Source organism: Coturnix japonica, unplaced genomic scaffold, assembly GCF_054131305.1.
Source record: "Coturnix japonica strain WE unplaced genomic scaffold, WE-NBRP24 Scf083, whole genome shotgun sequence".
In the NCBI taxonomy this organism is placed as follows: domain Eukaryota; kingdom Metazoa; phylum Chordata; class Aves; order Galliformes; family Phasianidae; genus Coturnix; species Coturnix japonica.
The window spans coordinates 170,648-185,518 of NW_028188986.1; the positions used below are offsets into that span (position 1 = coordinate 170,648).

The following is a 14,871-nucleotide window of genomic DNA, read 5'->3' on the forward strand; positions in this document are numbered from 1 at the left end:
CTATGGGGTGATGTGGGGGGATATGGGGTCTATGGGGTGATATGGGTTGATATGGGATGATATGGGGCCTCTATGGGCTGATATGGGGTGATATGGGGTCTCTATGGGGCTCTATGGGGTCTATGGGGCTCTATGGGGTCTCTATGTATCTCTGTGGGTCCTTATGACTCTCTATGGGATCTCTATGTATCTCTGTGGGTCTCTATGTGTTTCTATGTGTCCCTATGTGTCCCTATGGGGTCTCTATGTATCTCTATGGGGTCCCTATGACTCTCTATGGGGTCTCTATAGGTCCCTATGGGTACCTATGTGTCCCTATGGGTCCCTTTGGGGTCTTTATGGGGTCTATGGGTCTCTATGGGGTCTATGGGGCTCTATGGGTCCCTATGGGTCCCTATGGTCCCTATGGGGTCTGTGGGGTCTCTATGGGTCCCTATGGGGCTCTATGGGGTCTCAATGGGTCCCTATGGTGTCTCTATGGGTTCCTATGGGGTCTCTATGTGTCCCTATGACTCCCTGTGGGGTCCCTATGGGTCCCTATGTGTCCCTATGGGGTCTCTATGGGGTCCCTATGGGGTCTCTATGGGTCTCTATGGGTCCCTATGGGTCTCTATGGGGTCTCTATGTGTCCCTATGTGTCCCTATAGATCCCTATGACTCTCTATGGGGTCTCTATGTGTCTCTGTGGGGTTCCTATGACTCTCTATGGGGTCCCTATGTTTCCCTATGGGGTCTCTATGGGTCCCTGTGTGTCCCTATGTATCCCTATGGGTCTCTATGTATCTCTATGGGTCTCTATGTATCCCTATGGGGTCTCTATGAATCTCTATGGGGTCTTTATGTATCCCTATGTGTCCCTATGGGTCCCTATGTGTCCCTATGTGTCCCTATGGGTCTCTATGGGTCCCTATGTATCCCTATGGGGTCTCTATGTGTCCCTATGGGGTCTCTGTGTGTCCCTATAGATCCCTATGACTCTCTATGGGGTCTCTATGTATCTCTATGGGTCCCTATGACTCTCTATGGGTCCCTATGACTCCCTATGGGGTCCCTATGTATCTCTATGGGTCCCTATGACTCTCTATGGGGTCTCTATAGGTCTCTATGTGGTCCCTATGTATCCCTATGGGGTCTCTATGTGTCCCTATGTGTCCCTATGTGTCCCTATGGGTCCCTATGTGTCCCTGTGTGTCCCTATGGGTCCCTATGGGGTCTCTATGTGTCCCTATGACTCTCTATGGGGTCTCTATGTGTCCCTATGGGTCCCTATGACTCTCTGTGGGGTCTCTATGGGTCCCTATGTGTCTCTGTGTGTTTCTATGTGTCCCTATGGGGTCCCTATGGGGTCATATAGGGGATATGGGGTCCCTATGGGGTCCCTATGACTCTCTATGGGTCCCTATGACTCCCTATGTGTCCCTATGGGGTCCCTATGTGTCCCTATGGGGTCTCTATGGGTCCCTATGTATCCCTATGTGTCCCTATGACTCCCTATGGGTCCCTATGTATCCCTATGGGTCCCTATGGGGTCCCTATGACTCCCTATGGGTCTCTATGTGTCCCTATGTATCCCTATGGGGTCTCTATGTGTCCCTATGTGTCCCTATGGGGTCTCTATGTGTCTCTATGGGTCCCTATGACTCTCTGTGTGTCCCTATGTATCTCTATGGGGTCTCTATGGGTCCCTATGACTCTCTATGGGGTCTCTATGTGTCCCTAAGTGTCCCTGTAGATCCCTATGACTCCCTATGGGGTCCCTATGTGTCTCTATGTGTCCCTATGTATCTCTATGGGGTCCCTGTGATTCCCTATGGGTCCCTATGTATCTCTATGTGTTCCCTATGTATCCCTATGTGCCCCCATCTCTCCCCCTGTTCCCCCCCCAGGTCCGTGACGTCCGCATCATTTCGGACCGAAATTCCCGTCGTTCCAAAGGAATCGCGTACGTGGAGTTCTGCGAGATGCACGCCGTGCCGCTGGCCATAGGGCTGAGCGGGCAGAGGCTGCTGGGGGTCCCCATTATAGTGCAGGCATCACAGGTGGGTTATGGGGTTATTAAATGGGGTCTATGGGGGGATATGGGGTGTCTATGGGGGGATATGGGGATGTATGGGGTGTCTATGGGGGGATATGGGGGGATATTGGGGGATATGGGGTGTCTATGGGGGGATATGGGGGGATATGGGGTGTCTATGGGGGGATATGGGGAGATATGGGGGGATATGGGGTCATTAATGGGGGATATGGGGGGATATGGGGTGTCTATGGGGGATATGGGGTGTCTATGGGGGGATATGGGGGGATATGGGGTGTCTATGGGGGAATATGGGGGGATATGGGGTGTCTATGGGGGGATATGGGGGGATATGGGGTCACTATGGGGTCCTATGGGGTCATTAAGGGGGGATATGGGGTCATTAAGGGGGCATATGGGGGGATATGGGGTGTCTATGGGGGATATGGGGGGATATGGGGTGTCTATGGGGGGATATGGGGTGGATATGGGGGATATGGGGTGTCTATGGGGGGATTTGGGGGATATGGGGTGTCTATGGGGGGATATGGGGGGATATGGGGTCATTAAGGGGGGATATGGGGGGATATGGGGTGTCTATGGGGGGATATGGGGGGATATGGGGTCATTAAGTGGGGCTATAGGGTCATTAAGGGGGATATGGGGTCATTAAGGGGGGATATGGGGGGGATATGTGGTCATTATGGGGGGATATGGGGTGTCTATGGGGGGATATGGGGGAGATATGGGGGGATATGGGGTGTCTATAGGGTCCTATGGGGTCATTAAGGGGGGATATGGGGGGATATGGGGTGTCTATGGGGGGATATGGGGGGATATGGGGTGTCTATGGGGGGATATGGGGGGATATGGGGTGTCTATGGGGGGATATGGGGTGTCTATGGGGTCCTATGGGGTCATTAAGGGGGGATATGGGGTGTCTATGGGGGGATATGGGGTGTCTATGGGGCGCCATAGGGCTGAGCGGGCAGAGGCTGCTGGGGGTACCTATAATAGTGCAGGCATCACAGGTGGGATATGGGGGGATATGGGGGGATATGGGGTGTCTATGGGGGGTTATGGGGGGATATAGGGTCACTATGGGGTCCTATGGGGTCATTACGGGGGGTTATAGGGTCACTATGGGGTCCTATGGGGTCATTAAGGGGGGTTATAGGGTCATTCAGGGGGGATATGGGGGGATATGGGGTGTCTATGTGGGGATATGGGTGTCTATGGGGAGATATGGGGGGATATAGGGTCATTAAGGGGGGATATGGGGTGTCTATGGGGGGATATGGGGGGATATGGGGTGTCTATGGGGAGATATGGGGAGATATGGGGAGATATGGGGTGTCTGTGGGGGGATATGGGGGGATATGGGGTCATTAATGGGGGTTATAGGGTCATTAAGGGGGATATGGGGTGTCTATGGGGGGATATGGGGTGTCTGTGGGGGTTATAGGGTTATTAAAGGAGGTTATAGGGTCATTAAGGGGTGATATGGGGGGATATGGGGTGTCTATGGGGGGATATGGGGTCATTAAGTGGGGCTATGGGGTCATTAAGGGGGGATATGGGGGGTTATGGGGTCATTAAGGGGGGATATGGGGTCATTAAGGGGTCATATGGGGTGTTATAGGGTCAGTATGTGTGGTTATGGGGTCAGTATGGGTTGTTATGGGGTGTCTATGGGGGGATATGGGGGGATATGGGGTGTCTATGGGGGGATATGGGGTGTCTATGGGGGGATATGGGGTGTCTATGGGGCGCTATAGGGCTGAGCGGGCAGAGGCTGCTGGGGGTACCCATCATAGTGCAGGCATCACAGGTGGGATATGGGGTGTCTATGGGGGGATATGGGGGGATATGGGGGGTTATAGGGTCATTAGGGACCGATATGGGGTGTCTATGGGGGGATATGGGGGGATATGGGTTGTCTATGGGGGGATATGGGGGGATATATGACCCTATGGGGCTCTATGGGGTGTCTATGGGGGGATATGGGGTGTCTATGGGGGGATATGGGGGGATATAGGGTCATTAAGGGGGGATATGGGGTCATTAAGTGGGGATATGGGGGGATATGGGGTGTCTATGGGGTGTCTATGGGGGGATATGGGGTCATTAAGGGGGGATATGGGGGGATATGGGGTGTCTATGGGGTGTCTATGGGGGGATATGGGGTCATTAAGGGGGGATATGGGGGGATATGGGGTGTCTATGGGGGGATATGGGGAGATATGGGGTGTCTATGGGGGGATATGGGGGGGTATGGGGTCACTATGGGGTCCTATGGGGTCATTAAGGGGGATATGGGGGGCTATGGGGGGATATGGGGTGTCTATGGGGGGATATGGGGGGATATGGGGTGTCTATGGGGGGTCTATGGGGGGATATGGGGTGTCTATGGGGGGATATGGGGTGTCTATGGGGCGCTATAGGGCTGAGCGGGCAGAGGCTGCTGGGGGTCCCTATTATAGTGCAGGCATCACAGGTGGGATATGGGGGCATATGGGGGGATATGGGGTGTCTATGGGGGATATGGGGGGATATGGGGTGTCTATGGGGGGATATGGGGGGATATGGGGCACTATGGGTCTCTATGGGGTCTCTACGGGTCCCCATGTTCCTTTATGGGTGTCTATGGGGTCTCTATGGGTCCTCAGTGTCCCCCCATGTCCCTCTATGGGTCCCTGTTGGTTCCTATGGGTGCAGTTCCTCCTCCCGTCCACAGGGTGGCGCTGTTTGTTCTCTCCCTATGTATTTCTATGTGTCCCTATGGGTCTCTATGTGTCCCTATGTGTCCCTATGTGTACCTATGTGTCCCTATGTGTCCCTATGGGCCTCTATGGGTCTCTATGTGTCCCTATGGGTCTCTATGTGTCCCTATGTGTCCCTATGTGTCTCTATGTGTCCCCATATCCCCTATATGTCCCTATGGGTCTCTGTGTGTCCCTATGGGGTCCCTATGTGTCCCTATGGGTCCCTATGTGTCCCTATGGGTCCCTATGGGGTCTCTATGGGTCCCTATGTGTCCCTATGGGGTCCCTATGGGTCCCTATGGGTCTCTATGTGTCCCCATATCCCCTATATGTCCCTATGGGTCTCTATGGGTCCCTATGGGGTCTCTATGGGGTCCCTATGTGTCCCCATATCCCCTACAGGCCGAGAAGAACCGCCTTGCAGCCATGGCCACGTCCCTACAGAAGGGGGGGGGCGGCCCCATGCGTCTCTATGTGGGGTCCCTGCACTGCAACATCACGGCCGACATGTTACGGGGCATCTTCGAGCCCTTCGGGAAGGTATGGTATGGGGTATGGGGCTCTATGGGGTCCTATGGGGGGGATATGGGGGCAATATGGGGTCCTATGGGGTCTTATGGGGTCATTAAGGGGGGTATAGGGTCATTAAGGGGGGATATGGGGTCCTATAGCGTCCTATGGGGTCCTATAGGGGGGATATGGGGGCAGTATGGGGTCCTATATCATCCTATGGGGTCCTATAGGGTCCTATAGCATCCTATGGGGTCCTATAGGGTCCTATAGCATCCTATGGGGTCCTACGGGGTCCTATAGGGTCCTATGGGGGGGATATGGGGTCATTAAGGGGGATATGGGGTCATTAGGGGGGTTATAGGGTCACTATGGGGTCCTATAGGGTCAGTATGGGGGGATATGGGGTCCTATGGGGGGATATGGGGGGGATATGGGGGCAATATGGGGTCCTATAGGGTCCTATGGGGTCCTATAGGGGGGATATGGGGGCAATATGGGGTCCTATAGGGTCCTATGGGGTCCTATAGGGGGGATATGGGGTCCTATGGGGGGGATATGGGGGCAATATGGGGTCCTATGGGGTCCTGTAGCATCCTATGGGGTCCTATAGGGGGGATATGGGGGGTTATGGGGTCATTAAGGGGGGATATGGGGGTAGTATGGGGTTATATGGGGTCCTATAGCATTCTATGGGGTCCTATAGGGGGGTATGGGGTCATTAAGGGGGGGATATTGGGGGATATGGGGGAAATATGGGGCTCTGTGGGGTCCTATAGGGGGGATATGGGGGGGGTATGGGGGGTTATAGGGTCATTAAGGGGGGATATGGGGTCCTATAGGGGGGATATGGGGGGTTATGGGGTGATATGGTGTCATTAAGGGGGGATATGGGGTCATTAGAGGGGGATATGGGGTCCCTATGGGGGTCCTATGGGGTCCTATGGGGTCCTACAGGGGGGATATGGGGTCCCTATGGGGGGATATGGGGTCCTATGGGGTCCTATATGGTCCTATGGGGTCCTATAGGGGGATATGGGGTCATTAAGGGGGGATATGGGGGCAATATGGGGTCCTATGGGGTCCTATAGGGGGGATATGGGGGCACTAGGGGGGGATATGGGGGGATATGGGGTCCTATAGGGGGTTATGGGGGGTTATAGGGTCATTAGGGGGGGATATGGGGTCATTTGGGGGGGATATGGGGGCAATATGGGGTCCTATGGGGGGGATATGGGGTCCTATAGGGGGGATATGGGGTCCTATGGGGTCCTATAGGGGGGATATGGGGGCAATATGGGGGCTATATGGGGTCCTATGGGGTCCTTTGGGGGGGATATGGGGGCAATATGGGGTCCTATAGGGTCCTATGGGGGCTTATGGGGTCCTATAGGGGGGATATGGGGGCAATATGGGGTCCTATAGGGTCCTATGGGGTCCTATAGGGGGGATATGGGGGTGATATGGGGTCCTATGGGGTCCTATAGGGTCCTATGGGGTCCTATAGTGTCCTATGGGGTCCTATGGGGTCCTATAGGGGGGATATGGGGGCACTATGGGGTCCTATGGGGTCCTATAGCATTCTATGGGGTCCTATAGGGGGGTATGGGGTCACTATGGGGGGGATATGGGGGCTATATGGGGTCCTATGGGGTCCTATGGGGGGGATATGGGGGCAATATGGGGTCCTATAGGGTCCTATGGGGGCTTATGGGGTCCTATAGGGGGGATATGGGGGCAATATGGGGTCCTATAGCGTTCTATGGGGTCCTATAGGGGGGTATAGGGGGGATATGGGGGGTTTTGGGGGGTTATAGGGTCATTAAGGGGGGATATGGGGGGATATGGGGTCTTATAGGGTCACTATGGGGGGGATATGGGGGTATATGGGGGTTATAGGGTCTCTATGGGTTCTATGGGGGTTATAGGGTCTCTATGGGGTCTATGGGGGTTATAGGGTCTCTATGGGTCTCTATGGGTCTCTATGGGTCCCTATGGGTCTCTATGGGTCTCTATGGGTCCCTATGGGTCCCTATGGGTCTCTATGGGTCTCTATGGGTCCCTATGGGTCTCTATGGGGTCTATGGGGGTTATAGGGTCTCTATGGGTCTCTATGGGGTTTCTGTTCTCACCACAGATCGATCACATTGTTCTCATGCACGACCCCGACACCGGGCAGTCCAAGGGATACGGCTTCATCACCGTGAGTACCTGCCCCATAGCGCCCCATAGCGCCCCATAGAGCCCCATAGAGCCCCATAGACACCCCATAGAGCCCCATAGATACCCCATAGAGCCCCATAAACACCCCATATCCCCCCATAGACACCCCATATAACCCCATAGAGCCCCATAGAGCCCCATAGTAACCCCATAGAGCCCCATAGACACCCCATAGAGCCCCATAGATACCCCATAGAGCCCCATAGAGCCCCATAGATACCCCATAGAGCCCCATAGAGCCCCATAGATACCCCATAGAGCCCCATAGAGCCCCATAGACACCCCATAGAGCCCCATAGCGCCCCATAGATACCCCATAGAGCCCCATAGAGATCCATAGATACCCCATAGAGACCCATAGGGTCCCATATCCCCCCATAGACCCCCCATATCCCCCCATAGACCCCCCATATCCCCCCATATCCCCCTGTATCCCCCCATAGACACCCCTTAGAGCCCCATAGACACCCCATATCCCCCCACAGACACCCCATATCCCCCCATATACACCCCATATCCCCCCATAGACACCCCATATCCCCCCATATCTCCCCATAGACACCCCATAGAACCCCATAAGTGCCCCATAGAGCCCATAGACACCCCATATCCCCCCATAGAGCCCCATAGAGCCCCATATCCCCCCATATCCCCCTATATCCCCCCATATCCCCCCCATTGAGCCCCATAGGGTCCCATATCCCCCCATAGACACCCCATATCCCCCATAGACACCCCATGTCCCCCCATATTCCCCCATAGACACCCCATATCTCCCCATATCTCCCCATAGACACCCCATATCCCCCCCATAGACACCCCATATCCCCCCATACACCCCATATCCCCCCATATCCCCCTATAGACACCCCATAGGGTCTTATATCCCCCCATATCCCCCCATAGACACCCCATATCCCCCCATATCCCCCCATAGACACCCCATATCCCCCTATATACCCCCATAGACACCCCTTAGAGCCCCATAGGGTCCCATAGACACCCCATATCCCCCCATATCCCCCCATATCCCCCCATATCTCCCCATATCCCCCCATATCCCCCCATAGACACCCCATATCCCCCTATATACCCCCATAGACACCCCTTAGAGCCCCATAGGGTCCCATAGACACCCCATATCCCCCCATATCCCCCCATATCCCCCCATATCTCCCCATATCCCCCCATATCTCCCCATAGACACCCCATATCCCCCCTATATAGTTTGCAGAGGCCGACTGTGCCCGCCGTGCCCTGGAGCAGCTCTATGGCTTCGAGCCCCATAGACACCCCATATCCCCCTATACCCCCCCATAGACACCCCATATCCCCCCATATCCTTCCATAGACACCCCATATCCCCCCATATCCCCCCATAGACACCCCATATCCCCCCGTATCCCCCAATATCCCCCCATAGACACCCCATAGAGCCCCATAGACACCCCATATCCCCCCATATCCCCCCATAGACACCCCATATCCCCCCATAGATACCCCATATCCCCCCTTAGACCCCCCATGTCCCCCCATAATGGCCTTATATCCCCCCATATCCCCCCATTGAGCCCCATAGGGTCCCATATCCCCCCATAGACACCCCATATCTCCCCATAGACACCCCATACCCCCCCATATCCCCCTATATCCCCCCATAGACACCCCTTAGAGCCCCATAGGGTCCCATATCCCCCCATATCTCCCCATAGACACCCCATATCCCCCATAGGGTCCCATATAACCCCATATCCCCCCATAGACACCCCATATCCCCCCATATCTCCCCTATATAGTTTGCAGAGGCCGACTGTGCCCGCCGTGCCCTGGAGCAGCTCCATATCCCCCCATAGAGCCCCATAGACACCCCATATCTCCCCATAGACACCCTATAGAGCCCCATATCCCACCATAGACACTCCATATCCCCCCATATCTCCCCATAGACACCCCATATCCCCCTGTAGACACCCCTTAGAGCCCCATAGGGTCCCATAGACACCCCATATCCCCCATAGACACCCCATATCCCCCCATATACACCCCATATCCCGCCATAGACACCCCATATCCCCCATATCCCCCCATAGACACCCCATAGAACCCCATAAGTGCCCCATAGAGCCCCATATCCCCCCACTGACACCCCATATCCTCCATATCCCCCCATATCCCCCCCATAGACACCTGATAACGCCCCATAGAGCCCCATAGAGTCCAATAGACACCCATTATGGCCCCATATCCCCCCATAGACACCCCATATCCCCCCATAGACACCCCATATCCCCCCATATCCCCCCATATCCCCCTATTATAGTTTGCAGAGGCCGACTGTGCCCGCCGTGCCCTGGAGCAGCTCCATGGCTTCGAACTGGCCGGTCGTGCCATGCGTGTGGGGCAGGTTTGCGAGAGACCCGACGGAACCAGCGACGTCACCTTCCCCGAGGGGGGGGACGGAGACGACGGAGGGGGGGGAGGAAGGATGTGGGGTGAGATATGGGGGGGTATGGGGGGATATGGGGTGTCTATGGGGGGATATGGGGGGATATGGGGTGTATATGGGGGGATATGAAGGGGATATGGGGGGATGTGGGGTGTCTGTGGGGGGAAATGGGGTGGATATAGGGGGAATATGGGGAGATATGGGGTGTCTATGGGGGGATATGGGGGGAATATGGGGGGATATGTGGTGTCTGTGGTGGGATATGGGGGGATATGGGGTGTCTATGGGGGATATGGGGGGGATATGGGGTGTCTATGGGGGGTTATTGGGGATATGGGGGGATATGGGGTGAGATAGGGGTGGATATGGGGGGATATGGGGGGATATGGGGGGATATAGCGGTGTCTATGGGGGGGATGGGGGAATATGGGGGGATATGGGGTGTCTATGGGGGGATATGGGTGAGATATGGGGGGATATGGGGTGGATATGGGGTGTCTATGGGGGGATATGGGGGGATATAAGACCCTATGGGGCTCTATGGGGTGTCTATGGGGGGATATGGGGTGAGATAGGGGGGGATATGGGGTGTATATGGGGTGATATAAGACCCTATGGGGCTCTATGGGGTGTCTATGGGGGGATATGGGGTGTCTTTAGGGGGATATGGGGTGTCTATGGGGGGATATGGAGGGGATATGGGGTGTCTATGGGGTGAGATATGGGGGGATATGGGACTCTAAACGGCTCAATGGGTGTCTATGGGGGGATATGGGTTGATGGGGGGGATATGGGGTGTCTGTGGGGGGATATGGGGTGTCTATGGGGGGATATGGGGTGTCTATGGGGTGTCTATGGGGGGATATGGGTTGATAGGGGGGGATATGGAGAGATATGGGGGGATGTGAGGGAATATGGGGGGGATATGGGGGAATATGGGTTGATAGGGGGGGATATGGGGTGATATGGGGGGATATGGGGTGTCTATGGGACCCTGTGGGGCTCTATGGGGTTCTATGGGGGGGATATGGAGAGATATGGGGGGATATGAGGGGATATGGGGGGGATATGGGGTGTCTATGGGGTGTCTGTGGGGGAATATGGGTTGATAGGGGGGGATATAGGTGTCTATGGAGGGATATGGGGTGATATGGGGTGTCTATGGGGGGATATGGGGGGATACGGGGTGTCTATGGGGGGATATGGGGTGTCTATGGGGGGATATGGGGTGTCTATGGGGGGATATGGGGAGATATGGGGGGATATGGGGTGTCTATAGGTGGATATGGGGGCATATGGGGTGTCTACGGGGGTTATGGGGGGATATGGGGTGTCTATGGGGAATCTATGGGGGAATATGGGGTGTCTACGGGGAGATATGGGGGTGTATGGGGGGAGATGAGGTCTCTATGGGTCCCTATGTGTCTCTGTGGGGTCCCTTTGGGTCTCTATGGGTCCCTATGTGTCTCTATCGGGTCCCTATGGGTCCCTATGGGGTCCCTATGGGTCTCTATGTGTCCCTATGGGTCCCTATGGGTCTCTATGGATCCCTATGGGTCCCTATGGGGTCCCTATGGGTCTCTATGTGTCCCTATGGGTCCCTATGGGTCTCTATGGATCCCTATGGGTCCCTATGGGTCTCTATGGGTCCCTATGTGTCCCTATGGGTCCCTATGGGTCTCTATGGGTCTCTATGTGTCCCTATGGGTCTCTATGGGTCTCTATGGGTCCCTATGGGTCCCTATGGGTCCCTATGGGTCTCTATGTGTCCCTATGTGTCTCTATGGGTCCCTATGGGTCTCTATGGGTCTCTATGTGTCCCTATGGGTCCCTATGTGTATCCGTGCCCCACACATTTCTCTCCCCACAGGTTCAGGGTTGCAGTTGCCCGGTGCCGCCCCCGCAGCCCTACAACTCAATGGGACGCTGCCCCTCGGGGCCCTGAACCCAGCAGCACTCACAGGTGTGGGGCAGGGAGGGACCTATGGGGTGATATGGGGGGATATGGGGTGATATGGGGTGTCTGTGGGGGGATATGGGGTGTCTGTGGGGGGATATGGGGGGATATGGGGTGTCTATGGGGGGATATGGGGGGGATATGGGGTGTCTATGGGGGGATATGGGGTGTCTATGGGGGGATATGGGGGGATATGGGGGGATATGGGGGGATATGGGGTGTCTATGGGGTCATATGGGGTGTCTATGAGTGGATATGGGGTCTCTGGGGTTTCTATGGGGAGATATAGGGGGATATGGGGTGTCTATGAAGGGATATGGGGGGATATGGGGGATATGGGGGATATGGGGTGATATATTGTGTCTATAGGGGGATATGGGGCTCTATGGGGTGTTATGGGGTGTCTATGGGGGGATATGGAGTGTAATAGGGCAGATATGGGGGGATATGGGGAGATATGGGGTGTCTATGGGAGGATATGGGGCTCTGTGGGGGTATATGGGGTGTCTATGGGGGTATATGGGGGAATATGGGATGTCTATGGGGTATATGGGGTGTCTATGGGGGGATATGGAGCTTCTATAGGGAGATATGGGGTGTCTATGGGGAGATATGAGGGAATATGGGGTGGCTGTGGGGCTCTATGGGGTTTCTATGGGTGTCTATGGGGGGATATGGGGCTCCTATGGGGGGATATGGGGGGATATATGGTGTCTATAGGGGGATATGGTGTCCCTATGTGTCCCTATGTGTCTCTATGGGTCTCAATGGTTCCCTATTAATCCCTATGGGTTGCAGTGAGTCCTCCCAGCCGCTAGGGGGCGCTCTATTTGTCTCTATGGGTCCCTATGTGTCCCTATGTCCCCTTATATCCCCTATATCCCCCATATAACCCCATATATCCCCCATATATCCCCTATATAACCCCATATATCCCCTATATATCCCCCCATATCCCCTATATAACCCCATATATCCCCTATATAACCCCATACATCCCCTATATATCCCCTATATCCCCTATATAACCCCTATATATCCCCTATATCCCCTATATAACCCCATATATCCCCTATATCCCCTATATAACCCCATATATCCCCTATATCCCCTATGTAACCCCATATATCCCCTATATAACCCCATATATCCCCTATATCCCCTATATAACCCCATATATCCCCTATATCCCCTATGTAACCCCATATATCCCCTATATAACCCCATATATCCCCTATATCCCCTATATAACCCCATATATCCCCTATATAACCCTATATATCCCCTATGTGTCTCTATGGGTCTCAATGGTTCCCTATTAATCCCTATGGGTTGCAGTGAGTCCTCCCAGCCGCTAGGGGGCGCTCTATTTGTCTCTATGGGTCCCTATGTGTCTCTATGGGTCCCTATGTGTCCCTATGTCCCCCTATATCCCCTATATATCCCCTACATAACCCCATATATCCCCTATATATCCCCTATATAACCCCATATATCCCCTATATATCACCTATATAACCCCATATATCCCCTATATATCCCCTATATCCCCTATATATCCCCTATATCCCCTATATAACCCCATATATCCCCTATATATCCCCTATATCCCCTATATAACCCCATATATCCCCTATATAACCCCATATAACCCCATATAACCCCATATAACCCCATATATCCCCTATATAACCCCATATATCCCCTATATATCCCCTATATCCCCTATATAACCCCATATATCCCCTATATCCCCTATATAACCCCATATATCCCCTATATAACCCCTTATATCCCCTATATCCCCTATATAACCCCATATATCCCCTATATCCCCTATATAACCCCATATATCCTCTATATCCCCCATGTAACCCCATATATCCCCTATATAACCCCATATATCCCCTATATATCCCCTATATCCCCTATATAACCCCATATATCCCCTATATAACCCCATATATCCCCTATATAACCCCATATATCCCCTTTATAACCCCATATATCCCCTATATAACCCCATATATCCCCTATATAACCCTATATATCCCCTATGTGTCTCTATGGGTCTCAATAGTTCCCTATTAATCCCTATGTGTTGCAGTGAGTCCTCCCAGCCGCTAGGGGGCGCTCTATGTGTCTCTATGGGTCCCTATGGGTCTCAATGGTTCCCTATTAATCCCTATGGGTTGCAGTGAGTCCTCCCAGCCGCTAGGGGGCGCTCTATGTGTCTCTATGTGTCCCTATGTAACCGCTCTATCTCCCCCTCTATCCCAGCTCTGTCCCCCGCCCTCAATTTGGCCTCTCAGTGTTTGACTCTCTCCGGCCTCTTCAGCCCTCAGACCATGTGAGTGGGCGGGACCGGAACCGGAAATGGGGGGTGGGACCGGAACCGGAAGTTGGGGATGGGACCGGAAGTGGGGGCTTAAAATGGAAGGTGATTGGTTGGGAAAGGAATGGAAGGGGAAAGAAAAGGGACGGGCCGGAAGTAAGGGGTGGGACCGGAAGTGTAGGCCGAACCGGAAGTTGAAGGGGAGAGGATGTTGAGTGGGACCGGAAGTTGAAGGGGGACCGGAAGTTGAAAGAAACCGGAAGTTAAAAGGGGGACCGGAAGTTGAAAGAAACCGGAAGTTGAAAGGGACCGGAAGTTGAAGGGGGAGTTTCCGGAAGTAGAAATGTGATTAGATTCAAGTCGAAGCCGGAAGTTGGGGGGGGGGGGAGGGGGGACCGGAAGTTGCGGTTAAACCGGATATGGAGGCAAAACCGGAAGTAGGACAGAGGCCTGGCCGGAAGTGGTGGGTGGGACCGGAAGTGGATGTAGAAACGGAAGTTGGGGGGGGTGTGTCCGGAAGTTAAAGGGTGGTTAGAGTGAGGTCGGGACCGGAAGTGGGGGGCGGGACCGGAAGTTGTGGCTTAACCGGATGTTGTGGCTAAAGCGGAAGTTGAAGGGAAC

At 54.1% G+C, this 14,871-nt stretch overlaps 1 protein-coding gene across 22 annotated transcripts in view; it reads left to right on the top strand.

Moving 5' to 3' along the window:
• RBM23 (RNA binding motif protein 23) overlaps positions 1-14,871 on the top strand; it is a 38,105-nt gene that overhangs the window by 22,580 nt on the left and 654 nt on the right. For 15 of the 22 annotated variants that reach the window (XM_085534481.1, XM_085534488.1, XM_085534486.1 and 12 more), the window contains 6 exons: positions 1,887-2,039; positions 5,182-5,319; positions 7,427-7,492; positions 9,833-10,004; positions 11,829-11,921; positions 14,196-14,265. In XM_085534481.1, coding sequence (XP_085390607.1) covers positions 1,887-2,039; positions 5,182-5,319; positions 7,427-7,492; positions 9,833-10,004; positions 11,829-11,921; positions 14,196-14,265 — 692 coding nt within the window. Of the gene's footprint in view, positions 1-1,886; positions 2,040-3,008; positions 3,046-3,808; positions 3,846-5,181; positions 5,320-7,426; positions 7,493-8,739; positions 8,850-9,308; positions 9,381-9,832; positions 10,005-11,828; positions 11,922-14,195; positions 14,270-14,871 lie in introns of those variants that run through there. The other 7 variants (XM_085534485.1, XM_085534503.1, XM_085534505.1 and 4 more) reach the window with 5 other exon arrangements.